Raw genomic sequence first — 26,562 nt, forward strand, 5'->3', positions numbered from 1 at the left:
AAAATATTGTTAGCAAAATTTTTTTGTCAATAAAGTAAATTTATCATTATTTGGGGTTGCCATGGCAACGGAATTATGACAGGCATATTTTTGCCAAAATTTGCCAATTTTGATTTAAAAAAGGTTTTTTTTGGTAAACAATGCTTGTTTTCTTACAACAATAAATTTCTATGAAATTCAATGCTATTTTCATCATTCAAAATTTATAATTTATGCTAATTTTATGACGTCATTAGTCAAAATCCAAGATGGCCGCCCTTATTAGCTTAATGACGTCATAATGTCGTCATATTATATGGTGATGACACATATGTTTTTTTATGAGGATTTAGTTTTACATGTTTATTATGCTCTGAAAGTTTGGTAGTGATACGATAAATAGTTAGGGAGTTAGACTCAAAAGTTTGTTTCAAAAGCTACACTTTTTTGCTGGGGTCCGTTTGGACCCCCGGCGGACTGATCACGGACTTTCTTTATAGCTTCCACAGTATTGTACCAATCTGCATAAAAACTTAGGAGAAGGAATAAAAGATGCTGGCTGACAAAGTCACGAAAGGAATTTTTCTTCAGATTAAAAATATTCAAATGGCACTACAAAATGTACGCCTGGGGTGCAAAGGGACCCCTCTCGGTTGTTTGAGGGTTAAAGCTACAAATATTCCAAATTCCAGATCAGTTGACTTTTTCATGACATAGGAAACCTCAATCTTCTTTAATAAATAATGACATTAAAATTTGTAAGTGATGTACACCATAAGTGTAAATGGAGTCCTGTAGACACATACCATACACCTCCTCTTACCAAATTTTAGGTAATTTAGCTTTTATAAGTCACAGGAGCGTATACATTTTTAATGTAAAATGATAAAAAGCTAAAAATTTGCACTTTTTCCGCAATATTTCAGAAAATAACGTACTGTTAACACCTTCCATAGATATATCAAATTTCTTATCATTAGGTTTTGATCAAGAGCAATTTGTAGCAAAATTCTACATGCTAGTCAAAAATGCCCCCCCCCCCATAACTTATGAAAGTGTTGATGACGTCCTGGGGAAATATGTTCAATGCACGTCTGTACCCAATTTTAGATCATTAGGTTTTAATACCGGGGCCCAGTTGCCCCAAAATATAATTTTGGATGGGGTTATTTAATATCTTTACCCCCATGCCAAATTTCAGCTCATTTGCCCAATATAAAAATAAAATTAATCCATTTGAAGATTTTGGCAGGAGATGGGGAAGAGAGGGAGGTCTAAAAGAAGAGGAAATAGAAGAAACTCGACAAAAACAGTATATTTCAATCCATGTACGGATTGAAATAGAAAAAAACCACAAACACCGCCAGAAACAATAAAATTCTGAAGTATCAACATATAATCTTACCTCCAGCTGCTTGTCGAGGACCATTCGGAACGTACATCGGATTTGGGATCAGTTTTTCCGAACGAAGTGCACGTTGTTCGTGAGTGCCGCGCATATTCCAGTCATTCTTTTGATACTCGGAAGTGTCAGCATCATTTTCGGAACTGCCAGTGTCCTTCTTGCAAGTGCCAGAGTCGTTTCTGGAAGAACCAGCATCATTCCTGGAAGTGTCAGCGTCATTTCCGGAACTGGCAGCATCACTCCCGGAAGGGCCAGCGTCATTTCTGGACCTGGCAGCATCATTCCCGTACTTCGAAGTGCCAGCATCATTCAGTGTGGTCTTGACATCTTCGCTGTTCTTCAGGGAAACATTTCTTTGAAGTTGTTCCTGGCCCGAGTACATCACATTCTCACACATGTATGCAACAGCATATGCTTCAATATTCCCTTCAGTGTCGATAGTATTATTCCCAGCTGCGGATCCTCTTTCTTCTTCATCTTCTTCCTGATGTTTAACAGCGTATTGTTCAATATTGTCTTCAGTGGTGATTGTCTTTGCATTCCTGTTCCCAGCTGAGAATCCTCTTTTCTTTAGCATACCATTGTCATCATCTTCATCTTTTTCCTGATATCTAACAGCATATGGTTCAATATCCTCTTCACTGGTGTTAGTCTTTGCAGCACTGTTCCCAGCTGAGGCTCCTCTTTCCTGTGACATGCCGTTGTCATCATCGTTATCTTCTTCCTGATGTCTAACAGCATATGGCTCCATGCTAGCTGGTCGCTGGTCAGAAGAAGTGCTTTGGTCCATTGTTCGTCCGTACAGCAAAGTGGAGGCATTTTGGATCGACATGGCGTCCGGAATCATGTCGTACATGTGCTCGTACTCGAAATTTTTCAGGTTGTCCATGCGCTCGTATGCCTCGTTTGTATGGATCGCACCGGGGGGATGTGGACACTCACGCATGGTACTGCCATCCCGGGGAAGGACTGGAGACTCCGCACTGTTCTTGGATGTGTCACTCTCTGCCGAGTCAACTGGGATGTCTTCTGTGCTGTTTGAACCCGCGTTGGTATTCTGAAAGGGCGCCTTTGCCTTGGTATCTTCTGATGGTGTCTTCATTGCCGTGTATGTACCAGTGTTTGGCTGAATGGTGTCCTTTGCATGGGCAAAATCCTCTGCCTGTACGCTCCTGATTGCAAGTTCGTCTTCTATAGACATGTTCTGTTCGTCATTGCTGATATCATCATTTTCATCATCATCACCTCTTTTCGTAGGTACAACAGCGTATGGGCTGATGCAGGCGTCACCGTTGGTTGTTTCGAAGGCAGGATCCTCAGTGTCTGTATCCAGATGTGTTGTATCTTGGCGCGTTGAATCCATGTTTTATCACGTCGGTTGCTAGGGTATTCTTTCCCGTTGCTAAGCGAGTTTGACAGAGTATCGGGTTACAAGAGGCCTACTATTTGCTAACCGTACAATATTTGAAAATAAACAAAATGTTACGACAAGGAAAATGTATTCAAAATAAGATTAAATTCGCAATTTTAGATAGTTTGAATCTTCCCGTTTGAATTGAGATAGCTGTTTTATTTCGATTTTGCTTCCAAAGAGGATTATTTCTGTTTCAAGGAAGGCCTTCAATTTTTTGACCATATTCTTGATAAGATGGGCCGCAAGTGCCATGGAAAATTCTCGATTTTTGTATTTTTCGTCATCTGAGAGCCAAATAAAACTTTTTGTTTTTGGGATTTTTTAATTTTTAATTTTAAGCAAAGTTACAGTCAAAAATATGCATAAAAATTGCATTTTTCGCACTTAATTGTCAATAATTCAAAATCGAAGGCATTTTTTAAAAATCCCAAAAACAAATATCTCGGGAAAACCGTTGCGGTCATTTTGAGCCGTCAATGAGTTAAGTTGGACTCTTCTTGGTGGAGATCTTAAACGATGTTTGCACGAATGTCATGCCGCACGAATAGCGGGAGGGTGTAATTGATACCGGTGTAAACAACACTTATGATATTCAAGGTCACCAACAAAAACGCCGGTAGCTTCGTTACATATTACAGATCTGCCACAAAGCGAAAGCATAGATGTACTGTCCAGAAAATTGTTTATATTGGTTAAAAACTATATTTTTTGCCTGATTCAAGTTAGTTGGGCTGAAAAAGCCATAAAGCACGCTTTTACCTGCAATGACCGCAGATGACCTAAATAGAACACGGGTTCGGTTCGAATTACGTCAGATGGAACATCGTGGAATAAGGTTCGAATTCGGCCAGACATGGGAGGTTTTGAGCCCGTATTTGACCACCGTGTATTGTGTATTCTGTCGCTTATATGTATGTGATTCGTATGTTGAATGCTGTGTCAGCTAAATGAGATTCGTATGTTGGGTGCTGCGTCAGTTGGATATAATTCTGCTGTTTAGTTAGTTAAATGTAAATCTATTCTACTTGACACTGTCAGCTGCAAATACTGCGTAGGTTAAAGGCTATTGGATTCTATGACAGCTAGATGTAATTCTGCTATTGGGTTCTGTGTCAGCTAGATGTAGTTCTGCTATTTGATGCTGTGTCAGCTAAATGTAATTCTGCTATTGGGTGCTGTGTCCGCTAGATGTGACTCCGCTATTTGACGCTTTGTCAGCTAGATACCTACCTACCTACCTACCTAGTCCCTTGACCTCCAGGTCGTTGGGGGGACAAGGTAGACATGAAGATCGAGAATTGCCTCCAGGTTCTTCTATCCCTAGCCAGGGTTATCCTCTCCTGTAGGCTGAGGCCCGTCCAGTCAGCGATGTTATCCTGCCAGCTAGATACGATTCTTCTATTTAAAACTGAGTAAACTAGATGTGATTCTGCTATTTGACACTTTTGACCAATTTTGCTATTGAACTTTGGGTCAGCTAAATGTGAATGTCCGCTATGTATGTTTATTTACAATGACCGCAATTTCACGTACTTGTATAGCCGTAGTGAGGGCGCCTGCATAGACACAGACATAAAATATCTTTATCCAGGTCAGCATAATTTAATACTTGACATTCCTAATTTCCCAGATCTCTATTTGTGGTTACTTTGAGCTACCTTCCAGCTACAACAACGCCCATAATCATCTATCCCATATCAGTAGGAGGACAGCCCCAAGAAAACGGGCTCCATAGTTAGAGAAAGCTGTAAGAACGCAAGAAAGGGTCGCAATATATGAATGCTATTCCATCTACTTGGGGATTACTGCCTCATAAAAAGCTTAGGTGTTACCTACTTGTTTATAGTCAGCGCAGTCGTCAAGACAACCGACTAATAAGAACTGCATGATTTATTCAAATTACAAGAACCCCGAGAAATTACGTACAAATTAGGCGTGGCAGATCCATACATTGCATTAGAAGATGTTTTCAATGCACATTTTTACTGAGGCACATTTTATGGCTCATTTAGCACTACAACGGTTCTTGTATGTACACTTTTGTTTTGATACACTCCAACGGGTTTTATGCCCTTTAAATGGTTTCTACATGAATTTATAATCATGGCGACTGATTAAGCTTAGTTGGGCTTGTTGCTGACGTGTACTCGTACTTATTAGACATGTTTTCCCAAAATGTTTTTGTCAGAACAATATACCATGCTATTGCGCTTTTTTACAGTATCGAAATCACCACACTTCTTGCAAATGATGTTATTGAGGGGCAATAGCAATTATATGTACATGTAAGAAACAGAAACAAAAAAATCTACCGATTTTGAGACTGTTGTCGTCGAAAGGACACACCCAGTCACCCAGTCTCGCCCAACGAACATTTGTAATCCTCGTTTCTTTCAAGCATCTGTTTTGTGTATCTTCTTTCTGGCACTTTTTCCACATTTCTATATTGTAAAAAAGGAATATAATTTAGAGTTTTGTGCTAGGATATAAGGATAACAATCCGTACTCACAGTGCTACTTCTACTGCGGCGCCTCACTTTCAGAGCCTTCCGGTAGGATTCAACGTGCCCAAACAAGACGTTACCGCTGTCTGAAGATGTGAATCAAGACGTTATCGCTTTCTGAGGATGTGACTGAAGACGTTTTCAATGCCTAAAGATGTGACTCCGTGCGGTACCACTCTAGAAGATGTAGGTTTCTAGTGGCAACCTGCTGAGCATTTTACCGCGACTGCGATCGTTTTTCTTCAGACTGAATTAAATATGCGTATATATTATATATACACATGTAATATTAAACGTCATGTTAATGATGGTTTCTGATTGGTTAATTTCAATTTGGCATGGCACAAACCATCTGTCAGGCGGGGCAGAAAACAATCAAATTTCCTCTCGTAATCTCAATTTTTGGATAAAATTTCAAATTTCAGATCGTAAGTCAAAATGACGTAATCCTATAATTTGGATTGTGATATAAAATTTCCCCTATATCATTGCATTGATAAATAGTTCGTCTTTTACTTGTATTTTCACAACGATATACTCTGAATACTGCCGTCTTTCCCCTATCTTATTATTACACTGATACACACTGAATACCAGAATGTCTTCCACCTGTATTAGCGCATATGTCTCGACTTGGGGGGGGGGGGTAAAATTAAAAATACATCATGAAAATAATCATGCTGCAAGTAATCGTTACTAATAAATAATATGAACTGCAGATTATCTGTTAGCAAATACGAATGGAAGTACAGAAAATGGGATGCAAACAAAAGTAGCGCTTAAATTCCACATGATTATCCAAGGAATTAACAAGGACTTTTTGTGGCCTTTTTGTGACACAGCTTTTTATGTAAAAATGAAATTATGTAAGGTTGGGCCCCAAAATACGTGTTGTAGATGTACAACGTCTTTTCATACGTTTTGAGTGTTGTATGCGTTCGTGTGAATGCGTGTTTGCGGACAACACCGCTGTGAATATATCCTAATTATATTTGCTATGGCATGCATCCAAAGGGGTTAGGAAAAAGGCTAACTTCCAAAGTGGGCCGCCAAAGGGGTTGGAAAAAAGGCAAACTTCTAAAGTGGGCCGCCAAAGGGGTTGGAAAAAAGGCTAACTTCTAAAGTGGGCCGCCAAAGGCGTTGGAAAAAAGGCTAACTTCCAAAGTGGGCGGCCAAAGGGTTTGGAAAAAAGGCTAACTTCCAAAGTGGACCGCCAAAGGCGTTGGAAAAAAGGCTAACTTCCAAAGTGGGCGGCCAAAGGGTTTGGAAAAAAGGCTAACTTCCAAATTGGGCCGCCACAGGGTTTGGAAAAAAGGCTAACTTCCAAAGTGGGCCGCCAAAGGGGTTGGAAAAAAGGCTAACTTCAAAAGTGGGCGGCCACAGGGTTTGGAAAAAAGGCTAACTTCCAAAGTGGGCCGCCACAGGGTTTGGAAAAAAGGCTAACTTCCAAAGTGGGCCACCAAAGGGGTTGGAAAAAAAGGCTAACTTCCAAAGTGGGCCGCCAAAGGGGTTGGAAAAAAGGCAAACTTCTAAAGTGGGCCGCCAAAGGGGTTGGAAAAAAGGCTAACTTCTAAAGTGGGCCGCCAAAGGCGTTGGAAAAAAGGCTAACTTCCAAAGTGGGCGGCCAAAGGGTTTGGAAAAAAGGCTAACTTCCAAAGTGGACCGCCAAAGGCGTTGGAAAAAAGGCTAACTTCCAAAGTGGGCGGCCAAAGGGTTTGGAAAAAAGGCTAACTTCCAAAGTGGGCCGCCACAGGGTTTGGAGAAAAGGCTAACTTCCAAAGTGGGCCGCCACAGGGTTTGGAAAAAAGGCTAACTTCCAAAGTGGGCCGCCAAAGGGGTTGGAAAAAAGGCTAACTTCCAAAGTGGGCCACCTATTACAGCTTTATACAGCACTGCATCAGTAGTTTTAATAGGCCGTGATGCTTGGGTGGTAGATATAGCACTTGTTGATAATTAATTGGTTGCATTGAAATAAATCAGACCATATTGTATTGTACAAGTGGTTTATCGAGCATTTTAATTCCACTGGTGGACCAGATTACAATTTAACCTTGATTTCGTAAATATATAGTTATCAAGAGATGCATGTATGTGAACTGATGAAATCACCTTAAATTTGGTGTTTTAAAACGTAAGCTGGGTTTACACACGCGTTTTCGAGTCATCTATATAGGAGTAAACTACTCCGTGGCACGACTCAGGAACGAACTGTTTACACACGGGGCCGCGAAGTGACTTGAAACGCCTACTGCGCCCGAGGTGTGACGACCGCATGATCAACTTGCACAACAAGGTATCCAAAACTTTTAACATATATCAAAACGTTACAAATGGCATAACGGGTGGGAAACAAATTTTCAAATTTGCGCCAGCTGTCAGGAAGAAGGGTACTTGAGTTTACACAGACTCTGCTGTGTCTGACTGGGGCGGAGTTTGCTCCAAGTCGACTCCAAAAACGCGTGTGTAAACCAAGCAGTGGCTTAGTGTTTCCACCAAAGGATTGCACATGAATCGAAGTTACGTTGTGCAAAATGTTAATCGATCAACAGTTGATATTCTTTAGCCTCGGTACACAGACTTCTCCAGCCCGTCGATGTCGTCACTGTACTCGAAATTGCTCTCGTGGAATGTTGAGTCGTATTTGCCACACGTTCGCACGTAGTCCGCGTACTCTGGGGCGCCTGGGTTGATGATGTTGTCAGCTACAACTACAGTACCTGGGCACAGGAGAAATGAATAATTAAGTTTGAATAAGTCCAGTTGTAGATACAAAACGTTTTTTAAACTCTACAGTGCAGACACCACAGTTGAGTTGCCAAGCAAAGGGTATTTTTTTTACTATATGAATTCATGGTTAAGGAAGAGAGGGGCATGTAAATTTTAGATATGGATAAACATTCAGATATCTATTTTGTCCAACATAATGCATTTTGCATGCACATAGTTTTGCAAGATTATGCAATAAACATTGTCATTGCCATGCATTGTCAATACGCAATTTAAAGGATAGGACAGAATGTAATAGTGCTATGTACTTCTACATTTGTAAACGTTACGTTACGACATGTCTACCTTTGCGTAGAAGGTTGTTTGTTTCCAATAATTTGATATCTCTGACGTAGACGTCCTTCCAGTGGTCTATAAACACCATATCGAACGTGTCTACGTCATACTTCTTCTTCAGCTGGGGGATGACGTCAGCGCTATCAGATGTGATCTGGATAATCTTTGACAAAACGAGCAAAGTAAATTTCAAGTTCAACGTTACTTGTGAAATATTAGAAGCTGCGGGTATAAAGCTATTGTTATGCAGCGGTCTAATTTGGTAAGGGGGAGGGGGGGGGGGGGTATGGGCTTTTTTCTTAACTATCGGGTGCGATCAATACGTGGCCCCGTGGGACACTGTGGTTACCAGACTATATTGGGGCTCGGTCAGGCACCTGGATTTGTTAATGAATGTGTATTGCACATTTTTGCCCAACTTGCCTAAGTACAAGTCGCATGGTAAAAATCATATATATGTAACAATTGAAACAATCATACACATAATTTTATGCAGATCTAATCTATTCCAGGACATTCGACTTCCTCTCGGTTCTTGGTAATTGCATAAATGCAGTTAGCTGTATGGTTAGGAATAGAAATATATGGTAGAGGAATATAAATTTCTCTTTTTTGCAGGTAAAATCAATGCGACGATGAAAGGACGCATTTGCATGAAAACAGGGAGAGATATTCAGGAAAAAAGGGAGAGATACTAAACAGATCAACATCATGGCCTAAATATGATGTACTAACCCTATTTTGTAACCCCGCAAATGCGATCATCTCATTAGCGATGGCGGCGTTCTCTGGATTGAACTCCACCGTGAGGAACTTGGCTGTTTCCGGCAGCAGCCTGACGACCCTGATGGCGGAGTACCCCATGTACGTGCCCAGCTCCAGCATGGTTTGTGGTGCTGTCTCCTTCACAAACCGGTCCAGGATCAACCCTATATGTCACAGCATAGGGGGAAAATGACAAGTTTAGAATACAGAATACATACCGCAAGGAGGCTGGGGGAGGGGGCAGATAATCTACACAAGGCGGACCTAGTTATCGTGTTCTCTCGCGAGATCGAGACTAGGTCAATCTCCGTGAACAAGATGGTCAGCCGTCGAAAATTTGGAGGTATGTTCCTTATCTTTAAAAACAGTCATTGATTCAAGAAAACTTGGAGTAACTGTATTCATACGTGAATGACAAACCTATTCAACAAGAATGCAGATTTTTTTCCGACAGCTTTCACCTAATCGTTATAAATTTGGATAGTAAAGAGTGAAAACAAAAGGGTAAACCTTCCCTGCAGCACAACGGATTTATTTCAAAGGAAGGGATTATCGTGATGAAATTACGTATACAAAAATGTACCTTCGATGATTGAACATGTTTGAAAAAAATCGGCCCCTGTTGCGGTCCAAAAAAAGTGGGCGCCTACTAGTAAACATCATACAGTGCTTACTCACTGCCTTAGTCTAACACAGACTCCGCTGTCCGTCCCCCCTTTATCTACCATGGAGTGACTCTCCTTGCTGGTCAATTATAACCTTCGTCTTTCTGGGTTGATGTGTTATTTGCAAACAGTAGACCGCAAGAATGCCTCAGTTGATTATGTTTATATTCGGTACATTCGGTTAGTTCCTAATGATTCTAGATTTTTGGCCCTCTTGCGACTTGTATTCTATTTCGGGTTTTGTAGTTTTATTTTATCTGAAAATGGTAGTGATAGATAGATCTTTCGCTGACAAATAAGTCAAAGGTTTGGGTCTCCTAGCATGGAAGTGCAGGGGAAATTCTGGTATAAAAAGGTCGAAGAAGAATGATTTTTAAACAGTTTCTATGCCAAATTCTACTATTCGGTTCAAGCCCCATTGGAAGGCCTGGTTGAGGCTAGTAATAACAAGTATGTCACAAGTATACCATATGCAGAAGGACGGTACTTTTGACACTTTTGACCTCATTATTTCTCTGTTCTTGGGGCAGGGAGTAAGTGATGTATGTTTGGGACCCCCAGTAGCTTGTTTTGGAACTGCAGGGGCCGGTTTAGTGTCACACATTGGAAGAAAATATATATATAACTCAAGAAAGGGTTGACGGATCGTCAGGATTTTTGTTATGTAGATAGCTTAGGTGACACTTAGTTAAGTATTAATCATGCAAATTTTATTCTAATCTGCATAATCAATAAGGAAATTGTCTTAACCCGCTCTGTTCCATTATACTATTGCAACTGTTCTGCACAACATGTACCTTTGACATCTCCAACATTCATGGCCCATTCCGTCTCCCAGCCGAACTTGTCCACGGCGGCCAGCACGCTGTCCGGGTCGCCTCGGGACGCGTTCTGCTGAACGTACCGTAGGACCCGCTGTTCTTTACTCATCGCTGTAAGGCAAAAAAAGACTTCTTATAGAATTGACAGCTTGCCCGAAGTTTGGGAAGGTTATCCGTGAAGTCAAACCTTCACTTCACAACTACTGTCAATGCAGAAATGTTCGCGGTGGATTAATGTTCGCGGTTTTCGCGGTGACCACTTCACCGCGAACTTAAACCACCGCGAACATGTTTTATTGTGGTATTAAACTGCAGTATATGGTGTTACCGCGAACTTAAGTCCACCGCGAAAAGTCCTTTTCCCGCTACCGCGAAATTAAATCCAAGCGAGCTTAAATGCATTTACAGTACTTTGGTCCCAATATTCTATAGTCTGGATGCCAGACGTCCGAACTAAATTGATATCGGGTCTAACTCTGCGGGGGTCTATTGTATAAGGGGGCATGTGGGCATTAGCACTGTGGCCACACTGCATATACCGGGGTATTTTGGACACGACCAGCCGTGGGTTCACTTTAACTCGGAGTTTGTCCTGTTCATAATGTAAACACTGGTTTAAATTAAGTCAAAGTGTTTACATTATGTACAGGACCGTATACCGGAAGCATTAATAAGGTCTGGTGTGAGTCACGTAAAAGTGTATTTGTAAAGTGTTGTTCACAGAAACTGTATGATGAAAGTTCAAGCCTGATGTGAGTCAAGCCGAAGTATCTTTATACAAGTTTGCGTTCAGAGACTGTATTTCAGAAGCTTAAAACAGGTTAAGAGGGACGTATATCAAGACGATGTGTACAGATAAGTTTATGTTGTGTGAGAAAGGCATGCAACGGAAGCACATAGTTCATGACTGGTTCATAGAGATGTAGATCATGACAAGTTGTTTTCTTTTTTACCATGTATACACAGTCATATATGCTGGACAGTAGACAGAGAGAGAACTTTAAGTCAAGCGAGACAAGGCGTAAATGAGTGTTCGTAGAATCTGTTTGTACCTTATAACTATGTTGTAAGCTGTCTTCTAGGAAACATATTTTAATATTTGTGAATAGCTGACCATTTTTATGCTCTCCCAAGACGGAGGAATAAAGTATAAGAAGAAGAAGAAGAGAATGAATGAATGAATGACCTTTATTGTACATTAATGCTCAAACAAGCTAAGTACAGGTCGTAGCGCTATTGATAAGGTACAATGAACCCGGGACCAGGTAACAAATAAGTGCTGTAAGCTCATCACGAGCACACCGCCACCCCTCCCCCTGTATCCGGGATAAATTTGTGGCTTCGTGGTCCGACGGGGCTACATCCCCTACGGGCAGTCGGGAGCAAATGTGATCACACATTAGATCAAGCATCACTTGTCTGGTATTTCAACCAAGATGCTACTTTGTGGCTTACAGAGAAATTGTCCACCTCAAAATTCTATCACAAAAAAAAAAAATGTGAATTTCGACTGTCATTACGGATATGCCTAAATGCCATGCATATACAATTACTCCTCCATCGACTGTCTCATTGTGCATAACGTAATACGAACCGCTGGGTGGCGCAACACAACAAGGGTCAGCGAGTTCATGCAACCAAGGACGTTACGTCCTTGATGCAACGTTGCGTCCACGTATCTGTACCCTATCTCGGAGAACCCATATAGAGCTTATATTTTACATGAGCGATGATGGCCTCCGAAACCAACGGTAAGGGGTTTGGCGGCTAGTATTACGTAGCATTAATCGTTATCATAAATTTTGAATTATTTCATTCAGGGGCCTTCGAGGGGGACATACCCACAAAAATAAGATAAACACGGTCGCTCCCAAAGTAGGCGAGGTATGCTACATTTGCTCACCGTTTCCCGTGACCTACTTAAAATTTTATTTTGTGCCATGCGCCCTTGCAAAGATGCTTTCCGAAATGATCAAAAGAAAACATATTATGCTTTTCTAAAAAAAAAAGCATATTATCCTTTTCTAAAAAAAAGCATGCCATATACCCACAGCTAGTCGTAGCAAATATACAATTTTCAAGGCGAATGTCGTATGGGCACCGCAAATATACAGTACTCACACCTTAATGAATAAAAATTAATGTACTGATACTAATAGAATTGTGACATGCACTGTAGTCCATTGATTTGGCGATTGTAGGATTTCTAACGTGGAGGGGTTGTCTCCACCCCCGCCCCCTAAAAATACAACATTGTCCTCTCCTTGCTCTTGAAAAACACACCTGGTTAAAGCCATCTCCCTTACAAGAGCCCACCTAACCCCACCCCACTGCCTACCCCACCCCACCCCACAAAACCAAAATTGTAGAATCCCTTACCGCTTTCCGTTGTTTTCGCTCTTGCCAGATGCTGCCTCACCAGCCTTTGCAATCCTTTCACCAAACGCACCTTATAGAGCATTACAAGACAGACGCATCGCCACTTACACTGCGATGCGAGTACCGAATTGTCTGAATGATTTACACGTACCGTAGATTTACATGTCATGGGGGTCATCGGACGATACCAACTATAAGCCGAGCTTGGGGATGTAGGTTGGGGTTTGAATGTCGTACAAAACAAAGAAAAGCTAGGTTGAATGTAGAGTGAGGTTGAATGCCAGCGATTCATCAAATATGTTGCACTGTTAAAGACATCGGGAAATAGGTTGTCAATGGTGAAAAGAGCTAAGGTCTAGTGACTTTATCTGTGTAATCACGACAACACATCTTATGACCTTTGACCTAAATATCCGAACAGACAGGCGAAGACAATCAGTGAAGCGGCATAAGTCTTCTTTAAATGGACTAGATATACATTTATGCCCCCTTTCAAATACACCGAAGGCTTGTACCTGACTGCAGCAATATCTTTGGGAACTCCCCGGGCCACGTAGTAGGTCAAAAGCCACGGCCACTAGATGGGGTGGCCAACCAGAAGACAAATGGTCTTTGTCATGGTTAGGTCAGAGGTCACATTGTACGTGCTCTGATTACCCAGATCAAGTCACTGACCCGCCGGTCTTTGATGACTCTGTGACATGCTAGTGTTTGTTGGCGTCAACCACAACGGGTTCAGTAGGTGAACTGGGGATTTGTCTACTAAATGTTGCCACAACAATTGTTGGCATCCACTCTATTGATGTTCGGTGGTCAAAGCATCAACAAATACAAAAGAATCATTTCCAATTGTATGGTGTAATATTTAGTGACCAAAGAGGTTATATAGGGGTATAATCGGTAACCTTCTTGAACCTGTGAGTTTTTACACGATCAGCTTTTAGGGACGCTCTAGTCTGGTTGTCAACCCCCCCCCCCCCCCCCCCCCCAAAGTCTGTTGATATCTTTCGTAAGTTAGGGGGCTGCGGCCCTCTGTGGGGGTACAGGGTGGGGGTGTCCTGGAGCCAAGGAGTCGGCCTGTGCTGGTCTTAAAAAAAGTCTGGCGTCCAGGCTAGAACACTATGGCACATAAGTTTTCTTGTGGACCGGCTTCCAACTTTCGCTGCATTTACTCATTTAACTTTTTTAAAGTTTAAAGTTTTAAACTTTAATAGTATCACTATGTTGGGGACTGAAAAACGGTATGGAAATTGATTGTAATAATTACGAACGTATTACTAAGCTTTGTAGTGAACTGCCGCGTGACTATTCTGAAAAAAAAAGATCTTAGTTTTCTACGAAATGCAAACGAGTTCTACAAAGTCTCCTGATAGCTACAAAGTACTTAGTGTGGAGTACTCTGAAATCCTACTTTGTTTAGAGAAACACAAAACTACTTAACCTGAACGCTCATAGCATGTCACACTATATCCCGTTACGCCTCCTTTCATACCGATCCCCCACGCACATAACAATAGGAACGAACCACGTACATCGTAGGGGTAGAAACTCGTCTGTTTCGTTCTATCAACTTGGAAGGACTGTTGCATCCTTTCTACGCATTTTTCCTATGTAGCAATATACATTATAAAGTGGTACACGTACACTGAAATATGACGTCGTATAAAATGATTTTAAGATGCTTGATATACAGCCCGTACACCCCCACAATATGGCATGGTATATTCTCCTTGTAGCTTGATCGTTTATTCACCGGCAGCTCTCAAGCAAAACGGAGCGGTGAGGTGACTTACCGGCGCCGGTAGTACCACCTGGACGACCTGCTAACCTAGCTGTGCAACTCTCGCACTATCTCTACTCGTATTCTGTACAAATTTGCAAATTACCGGAGGTCTATTCTTTTATAAGGTATGTATTGTTTATTTTCTTCTGCTAGTACTACCTTGACTTTTGCAATGACCTTGGCAATACTGTAATTTCCGTCGCTTACCATCAAACTGTTGTGAGGTAGCATTGCTAAAAAAACTGCCAACCATAAGGTTATAAGATTATATATTTTCTCACAGGTAAGTGGTTCAACTCCAGCTATGTATGGGGCGGTACATTTTGTACGCTTTGTCCAGTAAGACCTCGAAACAGTTATTGCCGCCCCTGTATGTAGTAGTTTTTTTACTGGTCCGGACATTAGAAGAAAATATTGGAAAGTTTCATTTTCACTCTATTAAGCTATACAGTAAGACGATATATAGACAGTCAATAAGACAGATGTATGATTTTGAGACATTTTAGATTGTCATATATACGTTATTGCAGCGAACGTTTTTTTCTGCAAACGTTAACATAAATGGATTGACATAACTGAGATTAATGTTGTGTGCATGCATAGAAAAGGTATCACTACTCTACAAAATAAGTACCTTGCTCGACGTTGTGCAAACTTTAGCAAATGCGTTCTTTTTTGCCCTATTTGTTTAGCGAGTGGACTTAGTAATTTGTGAAACGTACGGACAATGGAAAGTGGGTTTGCTCTCGGTCCCATGCAGAGGGAGACAGTTATAGCCGCACAAAGTGTTCTTGCATCATGCACACTCTAAAAACGTTTGCGTTGTAAGCTGAGCGGTGTAATTAACACCTCATTTGCATTTCGGGAACATTTTACTATATAGCGATGGTCTGTGAGTTTCTTAGCTTGTGAAGTAGAAGTATTAGACACAACTTAAAGTACAGTGACTTTATGTAGTAATTACAAACTACGAAGTAGAAATACATAATAACACTTATATGAATCATAAGGACTCTAAACGATGTAATTGTATCTCTGTTATATACGTTGTCTGACCCTTGCCTCTTCCCTCATCATGACCTCAATGAAAAGCGGCCTGCAGGCCGATTTGAGCTTTTGTGAATAAATAAAGGTTCAAACAAACAAATAATAAATGTTAAAATTTTACTTACTAAACAACAATGGCTGACATACGCGAACCTCTAATATCTTGATACAGTCAGATCTAGAGGCTAAGTGACGTGTCTATATATTTTCTAATCACAAAACATTATTTTTATGCATTTACCTTTTTGACAACTGTCAAATGTTAAGATATAGTTAAATCTGCTTGTGGTGTTGAATCTTTTGAAATCTGCTTTACTTAAACAAAGAAATATAAATACCTCAGTACGTAAGGCATCATATATACAGCAATCCATGACAATTTTTTTTACCTTGCCGGGCCTTAGCCCGGCAAGGTAATGAGGCCCGATCTTTACATGGTTCAATCAATGGTTCAATCAATGGTTCAATGTTAACCCAGCCCTTCCAAAGGCCCTTCAAAAGGCCCTTTTCTCTTTGCCCAATTTTATGGCTTAGTTAGACAAGGGTACATTGCAGGCCAGTATTAAAACTGTATTTTAGACGTATGTGGCCCAGCGTAAATAAATCTACGCTTTAACCCATGCTTATCATAAAGATATATCAAAAATTGCATCAGAAGGAATTTATTTTGTAATAAAGAATAATGCATACTCATTGTGAGTCAAAAAGTTTTACAATACCGGTTTATTGTGCCAATAATTTATCTGACATAGATTATGTTAATGAGGTAAATTTCCCTACACTTGGGGATTTTTGCTGCATTTCATACTACAGCTGCTAGGTGTCGCTCGCTCTTTGTACATTGCAACAACATGAAACAAAAAAAAATAGCCGCAAACTTCGGGGCTAGTAGCCAGGTAAGTACATTTTAAAGACATTTGTGACTATGAATGTCCTTGATAGAGTTTGTATTGTGTGAAAAATAGATTTGAGACTGGATTGGCAGCTGGAGAAGTCACTAAAGCTTTCCCGTACAAGAATTGGGGTGGGAGGGGGGCGACATGTGGAACTCTGTGGTTGTCTCTGATTATTTTGATGTGATCCTCATGTTAACTGATGAACACTGGTGAAGCGCCGAGGTACCTTTTCCTGACGAAATCCCTACCTCCCGGCAAGGTGCAGCTTTTTTTTAAAGCACTTGTTGTTGTTTTTTACACAGAATGGGCAAAAACTTTTAGTGGCTATTGTGGTATTTTTCTATTTCTGCATTCAATATTCTTGCGTTTGCTGTTTAAAACTATCTATTGAGTACGTACTCGAGTGTGAAACGATGCGACTAACTGTATACATTTACAGGATTTCAACAGCATTCGTCAACAGTCCGGAACAAATGAGTACTAAGGAACAGCGGCTACTCGACTACGTTAGGGTAAGTTTATCAATCCTTTAATTAATATTTCGTAGATTCCTCGCCATACTGGCGCCATACTTCGTTTCGCCTATTCGTTACCTTCTATGCCAAGACCTTAGACTGGCATTCAATGTGGGTAATACAAGATTCAATGGTAAATGCGACATAAATGCGTTCTTTGATCATCGGCACGTCTTACGAGTGGGCTTTCATAACACGTACATATTAATTTACGTGCAAACTTTCTTGATAAGTACAGATCGCATCAATAACGACTAACCATCCATCTCACCTCACCTACCAGTCTTAAAAGACTATGTTAATATTATATCCTCAGTTTATATCTGTGGATTTTGCTTCAGTGCTTTGCTTATTTGTTTTTTCTAGAGCTGTTTTCTTGTATCTATTTACCCATGTACTTGTAAGTATATGTTGCAATTAAAACAAATACACCGTGCAGTTTTCTAGATGTTCTTTCTTTTGTCTCTTTCAGGGTCACAGTAAAAGTGGACATCCTCTTAGCGTCCTGGAAGCATTTGACGCGTTTTCAAATGACTTAGAATGGACTATGCATGTCGGAGAAACAAAAGGTAGAGAAATACATTAAGGCATAGGGGAAATTTTTGTGTTTCATGTTTCAGTCCTGTAAAAAGGTCGATTGTTAGGGATTATCATTTTTATACTAATGCCAAATTATAGTGATACAATACTTTTTAACAAAGTAAAGCTGAAATGCATAAGGACACCAATATTTTCAATGCCAAACGGTAATTTTGTGTAGTATGATTACATTATCTTCTATTGCTGGAAACTATGTAACTCTACTGCCTACCTAAAAAAGGCTAGGCTCGCCAGGTTTTTCTAGCGTAGTTTGGGAAACAGGAAACACAACATTTTTCCTATAGCCGCCTTACATATCATTTCATGGATAGGATATAAAATTTGCCTTTCAACACAATATGCTCAGTGTAACTAACAAAAGATAGTGGACGCTAAAGCTACTTGAAACGTCTGACCATTTCCAAACTCATATCCAGTTGCTTTAGTTACTATATATGACGTTTAGGGTGGACAATATATAGCCATACGGTGATTGGTTCTAAGTTTCAAGATTATATCACAAGCTGCAGGTGACGCACGTAGTCTTAGAAAATACTTGGATAGCAAAAGGCAAATTGGAAAGAAAATAGCTCAATCTGGTGGAGTTTGCTGTGACTTGTTTGAGTAATTATTAACTATGCTTTAATGTGCGTGTGTGTTTGTTTGTTTGTGTGTGTGTGTGTGTGTGTGTGTGTGTGTGTGTGTGCGCGCGTGTTTACGTGTAGAGCAGGCTTACTTTAGAAGGCCTGAATGGATCCTTGCTGCTTGTTATGTTAATGCAGCGGTATGTCCGGTCTTGATATTTCGAATTCTGGACATGCTATGATCGTGATTTTGAGGTTGTCCTTTGTTCTTTATATGTACGGCATTAGAGATTCATAAGTCACAATCTTTCCATTGCAGACGAAAAGATGTATACGAGGTTCCTACTGTAAACAAATGTATATCAATCACATCATGTCTACAAACAAGTATCATAACGTTTCCGACCCTTTCCGCTAGGTGTCGTGCTTGATCAGGCGATACGAGACCTCCAACCAAAAGTGTGCTTAGAACTAGGAACGTACTGCGGCTACTCCGCCATCCGCACGGCCAGACAGCTGCGGATAGAAGGCGCACGAGTACTCTGCGTGGAATGCTGTCAGGAGTATGCTGACGTCACCAGGGAGACTGTAAGACATGCAGGGCTAGATAAGAAGGTGAGTAAGAATAATGTTAAAGTTTGGTTTTGAAAAAAATCTTTGTGGTAATTTACGGGGTGCACTTTCCGGTGTGACCCTTACATAACCTTGCGGAACACCCTGTGCCTACTGGGTTATTAGAGGGCATGGTCGGGCCCCGCTATTCTTTCAAACATGGAGAAAAATTCAACCCGGGACCCGGCAACATATAGATGCCTTAAACTAATCTTGCAATTGAAACACCCAGAGGTACCAGTGGTATCCGGCAGTCCACTGGGACAAATTTGTGACTTCGGAGCCCGGTGGGCTACATCCGCTACGGGCACAGATGCAAATTGGACCGTAGTATTACACACTGATAGCAAATCATATTGTTTTAATGAAAAGAAACAGTTCTTTTGTATAAGAATGGAAACTGTACAGATATACACCCCCACGACTCCAACTGCAACAGCTACAACTATATATATGGCGTTAGCTGGTTTATACATTACGTTAGCGTTATACTGGTACTACTACTTCTACTGTTGGCCAGTCTCATATCCTCTGTAAACCGCTTCAGCGCCCTCCTTTTACCACAACGTTAGAGACACATTAATATCATCACAGTCAAAAATCATATATTTAGTTTCCGTTAATCATATACACACAAATATTTAAAAAAAAACAGCAATATATATATATATATATATATATATATATATATATATATATATATATATATATATATATAGACACAGACACACATACACACACAAACTAATGCACGCGTACATATATAACCACAAATACGCGCGCGCACACGCACACACATACACACAATACATACACGGACAAATAGTGAAAAATGAACACACAGACACACACATACGTACGCGATCACATAAACACACACACAAACATGTGCAACCTATCTTCTTGACCATTGTTCTTCCTGTTCCTCACCCCCAGATAAAGGTGATCGTAGGCAACTCCAGTCAAGTCATCCCCCAGCTGAAGAAAAAATACGGCACCATGAAAGTCGACTTTGTCTTTCTGGACCACGTAGAGTCCTTATACACAACGGATCTGAAACTACTAGAAAGACATGATGTGAGTAGGAACGGGGTTACAGAAAGAGCTTGGTGATAGAAGTACTGACACTATTTACGCTCCTATAAGTACTCGTAGCTTGTGCATCACATTTTGGCGACACCTCAGGAGCGAGTCTGATTGAATAGTATTTTGTGTAGGCTGCAAGAATTTTAGGAATTTGACTGCTTTTATCAACCTACAGCATACTTCTCAAAGCTCAAGGAGGGCTGGATAGATTGCATTGATATTTGATGTGTGAAATATTTTTATATGACCTCAAAATGATTAGATTTTTTGGACCCTAGCAACTTGTTAAGGTACTGCAGCAACTACTGCTTTCGATATCTCGTATTCTGAATATGCTATGGTCATTATCTTTAGATTGATACTCTTGCAATGGTGCAGCGAGTAAGTTGTGTAGGTTTCAAATTCGGCTTCCGAGCCTACTTCTTTTTTCAACAGCAGGAGCCAGTGCATTTTCATACCTCGAAAGAGAATAACTCCCGAAGGGGTTGACGGATCATCATGATCTTTTGTATGTACAGTCAAACCTGTATTAGGGGCCACCTCTACAGAGGGGCCACCTGTCCATAGTGGCCACTTTTTGTCGGTCCCTTGGGTATTTTATCTACAAGTTACCACCTCTATACAGAGGCCACCTGTCTATAGTGGCCAAATTTGTCCGGTCCCTTGAGTGGCCGCTATAGACAGGTTTGACTGTAGTTAATTTACGTGATACATGACCTAATTAAATGATGAATATGTAAATAAGTATCTAATTTGCATAGTCTATAAGAATATTCTAATTATGTTTTTCTCTCCCAGCTCTTGTCAACGGGATCTGTGATCCTGGCTGACAACGTGCTGCACCCAGGCGCTCCTGACTTCCTTAAGTACGTCCGCGGCTCTCCTCGCTACGAGTGCTCCTTCCACCCGGCCACGGTACGGGTCGAGGGCAACACCGTCCAGGACGGCCTGATGAAGGCGGTGTACTACCATCGACGTTTAAGTGTGTGATTGTGTACAATTGTCACCTGAACCAGGAGACCACAGACTCTAGTTAGAAAATCATTTGCTCCGTAATAGCCCGAGAAACAGTCTTATTTGAGTTCGAACGAACGTAGTACGATCTTCTGGAAAGCTTTCACAGTTTCACATGCTCTGTCACAGTCTGCTTTAAAATCCAACGATATGAAAATCGTACGACGTTCAATGACCGACTTCCAATGTCACAATGTCCGAAGTCCAATGCGAAAATACCCGACGTCAATTGTGAATATGTCGCTAGGCCATAGCAAGTCAATTTTACGGGTGACATTCGCTGCAAACTCCAAATTAAATGAGAATAGGTGAAAAATAAAAAGATGAAATAAAAAAAAAAACAAGATTTATTTCTAAAAAAGACGGCGACATAATAAACATTGTGAAAAGAATTAAAGTGACAAAACATAAGTGAGAATAGTGTGGTAGACTGGCATCTCTTACAAAGTTGGCAACTTCTGTCATGGCCACCGCATTGGTGCCACTATTACTATTATAGAATTTTTTCAACTTCTACAGCTACGGTCATGGCTACGTGTACTTCACTCATGTGTAATCACAAGAAACCACAGAGCATATTTTCTCATTTGTGTACTTTCTCTTCATGATCACCATTTCTGTTTATCATCCATAAAAATTACTTGCTGTGGTACATTTCCGTCCAACATCACAGGTACAACCCTATACAATCAACACTGAGCAAACAGATAGTTGAGAACATTGAAGTGACAAAACATAAGTGAGAACAGGATTAATTTCAGATGAGAAATTGACAAATGTTTGACAAGTGCATGGACCGTGTATGCTGTATAGTGATTTGCTTTACAATGGAATCTGCTTGCGTTACACAAAATACACTTTCAATGCATCAAGATGTTTGTTCATACGCATCAAATAGGAAATATTTAGAGTCGTTTTACTTTCTGTAATGTATCCGTGTTTATGTAAAGAAAAATGACATCCAGTAGCCCTCACAGAGCTGACTACATTTTACATGTACATATACAAGAGTATACTTTTCTTTAAACATCAATACATCATCAAGAGTCGTGATATATTCAAGCTGGTTATGTGCATCTCATAAACGTTGCAACCTGCAATATCCCATTAGAACGCCAGGAACACAATTGTCTGTGTATTACAAAATAAAGTAAGATGATGAGAAGAGAAGAGAAGTCTTCGACTTGGAAGCCTCTTTTGTTCCTTTGCAATGGCCACGGCGGCCGGTTGCTATTATCTTAGATTCCAAGCCGCTGCCGGCGACTTTTGCATGCATGCGGTTAATCCAATAGTTTTAAACCTTGTAGAAAAGTAACGAAGTAATTTTAAGTACTCAAAAGGCTTCCCGTTCTCTCTCTACTAGCTGTAATATAAAATCCAAGTAAAAAAAGTAACGCACACGTTCTTATCGTGACGTCATAGCGTCTTATATCAAGAAAATGATGAAAAGGGAAAAGGGCCCACGACATTGACGACTTTGACGACTTAGACGAGTGCATGCGGTTAACTCCGTAGATTTAAAAGCCTTCTAGAAAGGAAACAAAGTAATTTCTAGTACTAAAATGACTTTCTGCTCCCTGTCCACTGTCTGTACTATAAAATTCAAGTGCAAAAAGTAACGCGCACTTCGTATCTTGACGTCATGTAGCGTCGTATATCAAGACAACGGTGAAAAAGGACGTTATTGCCCCCGACTTTGGCGTGCATGCGGTTAGTACAGTAGTTATAAAGCCTGGTAGAAAAGTAACAAAGTAATTTATAGTACTCAAAATGCTTTATACTTTCTTTCCGCTGGTTGTACTTTAAAAGTAGTTCAAGTAAAAAAAGTAACGCACACTTTCTTATCTTGACGTCATAGCGTCTTATATCAAGACAACGGTTTAAAGGAAAGTTTCCAGGTCCAGGTTTCGACAAAGAGGCTTTCTGCTCTCTGTCCACTGGTTGTACTATAAAATGTAAGTGAAAAAAGTTACGCACACTTTCTTATCTTGACGTCATAGCATCTTATATAAAGACAACGGCATAAAAGGAAGTTTCCGGGCCCACTACTTTTGAGTGCATGCGGTTAAAACTCCGTAGATTAAAAGCCTTCTAGAAAGAAAACAAAGTAATTTCTAGTACTAATTTCTAGTACTTTCTACTTTCTGTCCACTGGTTGTACTACAAAATTCAAGCAAAAAAAGTAACGCACACGTTCTTATCCTGACGTCATAGCGTCTTATATCAAGACAACGGTTTAAAGGAAAGTTTCCAGGTCCAGGTTTCGACAAAGAGACTTTCTGCTCTCTGTCCACTGGTTGTACTATAAAATTCAAGTGAAAAAAGTAACGCATACGTTCTTATCTTGACTTCATAGCGTCTAATGTCAGGAGAACGGCAAAAAAGGAAGTTTTCGGGCCGCCGACTTTTGAATGCATGCGGTTAATCCTATAGGTGAAACGCCTTCTAGAAAAGTTGAAAGTAATTTCTAGTACTTAACCCTATTCAGACCGGGCTTTTTTTGACATCCCTGGCAACGGAAATAGACTGGAAACGTTCATTTAAACGTTTCGAAAAAAAATTCTAAATAACATAAGATTTTATTTATGTAAGCAAATAGCAGTAATATCGTAAATAGACGTGAAAAATACATTGTTAGAACCGAAATTAGCGATTTTCGTCAAAAGTGCCTGTCAACAGTCAATCAAACATTGTGAAATTGTTCCCAACTAAATTTTAGGAAAACTCACTAAGTTTAGTGGCTCTAGCGTAAGCCGTTCTGGCGTTATGGGACATCAAAGTTGGCGCAGACCTCAAAAGCCCCCCCCCCCCGTCTGAACAGGGTTAAAAGGCTTTTTGCTCTGTGTCCACTGGCTGTGCTATAAAATCAAAGAGATGAAAATAGCTCACACTTTCTTATCTTAACGTTATATCATCTTATATCAAGACGGACAACGGATATGCTATTTAGCAGGGATAAATATAAATAGAGATGCCATTGCGGGAATAAATACGGATGTGCCGTTTGGCAGGTATCACTATAAATGGATATGCCTACTGAGGATCACTAAGAACGTACCACTTGGCGTGGATCACTATGGATAAACCATTTGGCATGGGAAGATGCTTACGTAGTTGTTGTGTGCAACAACCAACTGTCCTCCCGGTGCCAGTGCAATACTATATAGCTTTGTAATGTCGGTACTGTTAACGATGGTTCGAACGAAGTCCCCATCGTGCGTGAACATGTCCACTTGTCCACCAGATAGTTGCTGCGCCACCAGGACTCGCCCAAGAGCGTCAATCAAAATATCGCGCGGATCGCACAGCTTTGCCGTGTTGTCACGACACACCCCAAATTCGTACAAGTAATGTCTCCCGCTAGTATTATACACACGGACACTGCCGTGACTTTTGGAGGTTTCAAAAAAGTTTCCTTTGTCGTCTACTGCGACGTGCGTGTTGGAATACTTATTAGTACCGTTCTCCATTTGCAACGCGAATCCCCCGGAGCGCGTGCCGTTTGGGTGGAAGATGAACACTTCCCTGCGTTGGACCACGATGACGTTGTTATTGCGCGAATCTATTGTAATGGTAGCCATACCTCTCTTGACTGTCATGTTAAAGTTGGACACTGGCGGGCCTTCAAGTCTGTACCGCAGGACATGTAATACACGGTCTCTGCGATTACCCTTACCACCCGGAGTCACCACTACCACCCACAGACGACCCTCTCTGTCTATAGTGATGTCATGAGGCTCTGTGCGTCTCCTTCCCGGCAAGACCGTTGGGAACAGTCGGAGAAAAGTTCCGTTCAAGCTGAAGACTTGGACGCGTTCGTTGACACGATCAGTCACGAATACTTCATTATCGACAGATACGGTCACGCCGTGGTTAAAGCGAAATTTCCCCTCTTCTCTTCCCTTCCCGCCTAAAGTAATTTTCTCTGATTTTCTCTTTCCGCAGGATGTCAGGTGAGGTGAAACGTTTCCTGAAAATCACATACATCGTAATTAAAGTACACTTTATGTACTGTAATCCTGTAGCATAAGGCCACACCAATTTAATTTCTTGGTTCACGGATTCACTCGCTCCTACTTTTGGGGAAAAAAATAAAAATAAAAATTACCACTCAGCAAATTTTCACCATTAATGAAACCATTCACCAACTTTCTGGTGTAACAAATTGGCCTTTATATGATAAGCTCCTTGAAGTGTGGCTATTATTATTGAAGTTATATTTTTCATTCATGAAGAATGGGACAAACATAAAAACTGGAACTACTTTTGTAATTTTCAACGAACAGGTGCTGTTACTGTACAGTAAAGGTGTTTTTGTACTTTTTTCAAGCTGAAAACTTTTTATTCTTTATGTTTTGGACTAGCCCTTATCTTTACCCCAACCATTTTACAATTTTATTTTTAGCGACGCCTGATGGGCGAGCTTAATAGTATAGTGTGGAACCGTTTCCAAACTATTCTAAAAACTGTATAGGAATGTCAGGAATGTCAAAAGTCCGCGCATGCGTAGTTGCATCATGCCGGACTGTACCATTACCTCCACGGGTAAGCTTTCCAGTCGCCCAGGGCACGTACGTGCTCAGCAGTGTTTTCCGTATTCGCGCAAGGCAATTTTTGATTGATAGCCGTGCAAAATTGAGAAAAGCCTAGGACTTCAGACGTACCCGAATTGTAGTATGTAGTATGGTGGTCATGGAAATGTAAACATTTGAAACAGGGGGTAAAAGATTGTGGAGATATGTTTCTCGGAAAATGACCTGTGAGTCGTGGAAATCACTTCCGGGTTCGTTCGTGGTTTATGTGTCCAGGAGTTTGGAAAGTTTGGTGGCCTTCTTCACCCTTAATATCTTTCTGTTTTCAAAAGTACAAACTGATGTGTGAAACAAGCATTGTTTGAGCTTAAAACATGTGGGGGTTGTGAGATAGCGATGTGATGGTTACCTTCGCCAAGAAAGTTATATTTTGGGTAGCGTTTGTATGTGTGTGCCGGTTGTAGAAGACCACCATAGCTCAAGAACGCCTGGATGAATTGTATTGATATTCGGTACGTGGGTAGGTCTTGTTGAGACCTGGAAGCGATGAGATTTTTGGCTTTCTAGTGGCCTGTTACGGTACTGCAGCGGAACTTCTTGGTTTGATATCTCGAGTTCTGGACATGCTACGGCTATGAATCTTAAGTGGTAGACAGCTCTTGATGCTGTAAGTAAGTGGTATAGGTTTGGGCCCCCTAGCGGCTTATTTTGGAACTGCAGGACAGGTTTAGACTTAGGTGTCAGACTTCTAAAGGGAATAACTAAAGAAGGGGTTGACGGATTGTTATGGTTTTTGGTATGTGGATAGGTTACGTGATGCTTAATATAATTACATATTAATTATGAAGAATTATGCAGAGTGGAAGCTAATTTGCATAATAAATTGGGAAACATGCTCAGCTCAATTAAAGGACCATTA

General features: G+C 40.7%; 3 protein-coding genes across 5 annotated transcripts in view; 1 reads left to right on the plus strand and 2 right to left on the minus strand.

The window, feature by feature from the left end:
- The window catches only part of LOC118420189, a 7,500-nt gene extending 4,753 nt beyond the window's left edge, over nt 1-2,747 (minus strand). The window contains exon 1 of the mRNA XM_035826904.1: nt 1,385-2,747. Within this exon, the coding sequence (XP_035682797.1) occupies nt 1,385-2,747 (1,363 nt within the window). The remainder of the gene's footprint in view (nt 1-1,384) is intronic.
- Nucleotides 2,748-7,217: 4,470 nt separating this feature from the next.
- LOC118419852 (catechol O-methyltransferase-like) lies at nt 7,218-13,636 on the minus strand. 3 transcript variants are annotated; one of them, XM_035826505.1, is made up of 5 exons: nt 13,511-13,636; nt 10,593-10,727; nt 9,101-9,294; nt 8,375-8,528; nt 7,218-8,019 (listed from the first exon to the last, which is right to left on the minus strand). In XM_035826505.1, the coding sequence occupies exons 2-5, from the start codon at nt 10,723-10,725 to the stop codon at nt 7,862-7,864; spliced, it is 639 nt and encodes a 212-aa protein (XP_035682398.1). In that variant the 5' UTR covers nt 10,726-10,727; nt 13,511-13,636; the 3' UTR covers nt 7,218-7,861. The 3 variants fall into 3 exon arrangements, with proteins under 3 accessions (XP_035682398.1, XP_035682399.1, XP_035682397.1); XM_035826506.1 differs by lacking the exon at nt 13,511-13,636 and adding an exon at nt 13,147-13,268; XM_035826504.1 differs by lacking the exon at nt 13,511-13,636 and adding an exon at nt 12,996-13,140.
- A 3,528-nt stretch (nt 13,637-17,164) lies between these two features.
- LOC118419855 (catechol O-methyltransferase-like) lies at nt 17,165-21,976 on the plus strand. The gene is made up of 5 exons (XM_035826509.1): nt 17,165-17,233; nt 17,709-17,805; nt 18,818-19,014; nt 19,948-20,088; nt 20,896-21,976. The coding sequence occupies exons 1-5, from the start codon at nt 17,195-17,197 to the stop codon at nt 21,085-21,087; spliced, it is 666 nt and encodes a 221-aa protein (XP_035682402.1). The 5' UTR covers nt 17,165-17,194; the 3' UTR covers nt 21,088-21,976.
- Nucleotides 21,977-26,562: the final 4,586 nt, after the last annotated feature.

The sequence above is a fragment of the Branchiostoma floridae genome, chromosome 7, assembly GCF_000003815.2.
Source record: "Branchiostoma floridae strain S238N-H82 chromosome 7, Bfl_VNyyK, whole genome shotgun sequence".
NCBI lineage: Eukaryota > Metazoa > Chordata > Leptocardii > Amphioxiformes > Branchiostomatidae > Branchiostoma > Branchiostoma floridae.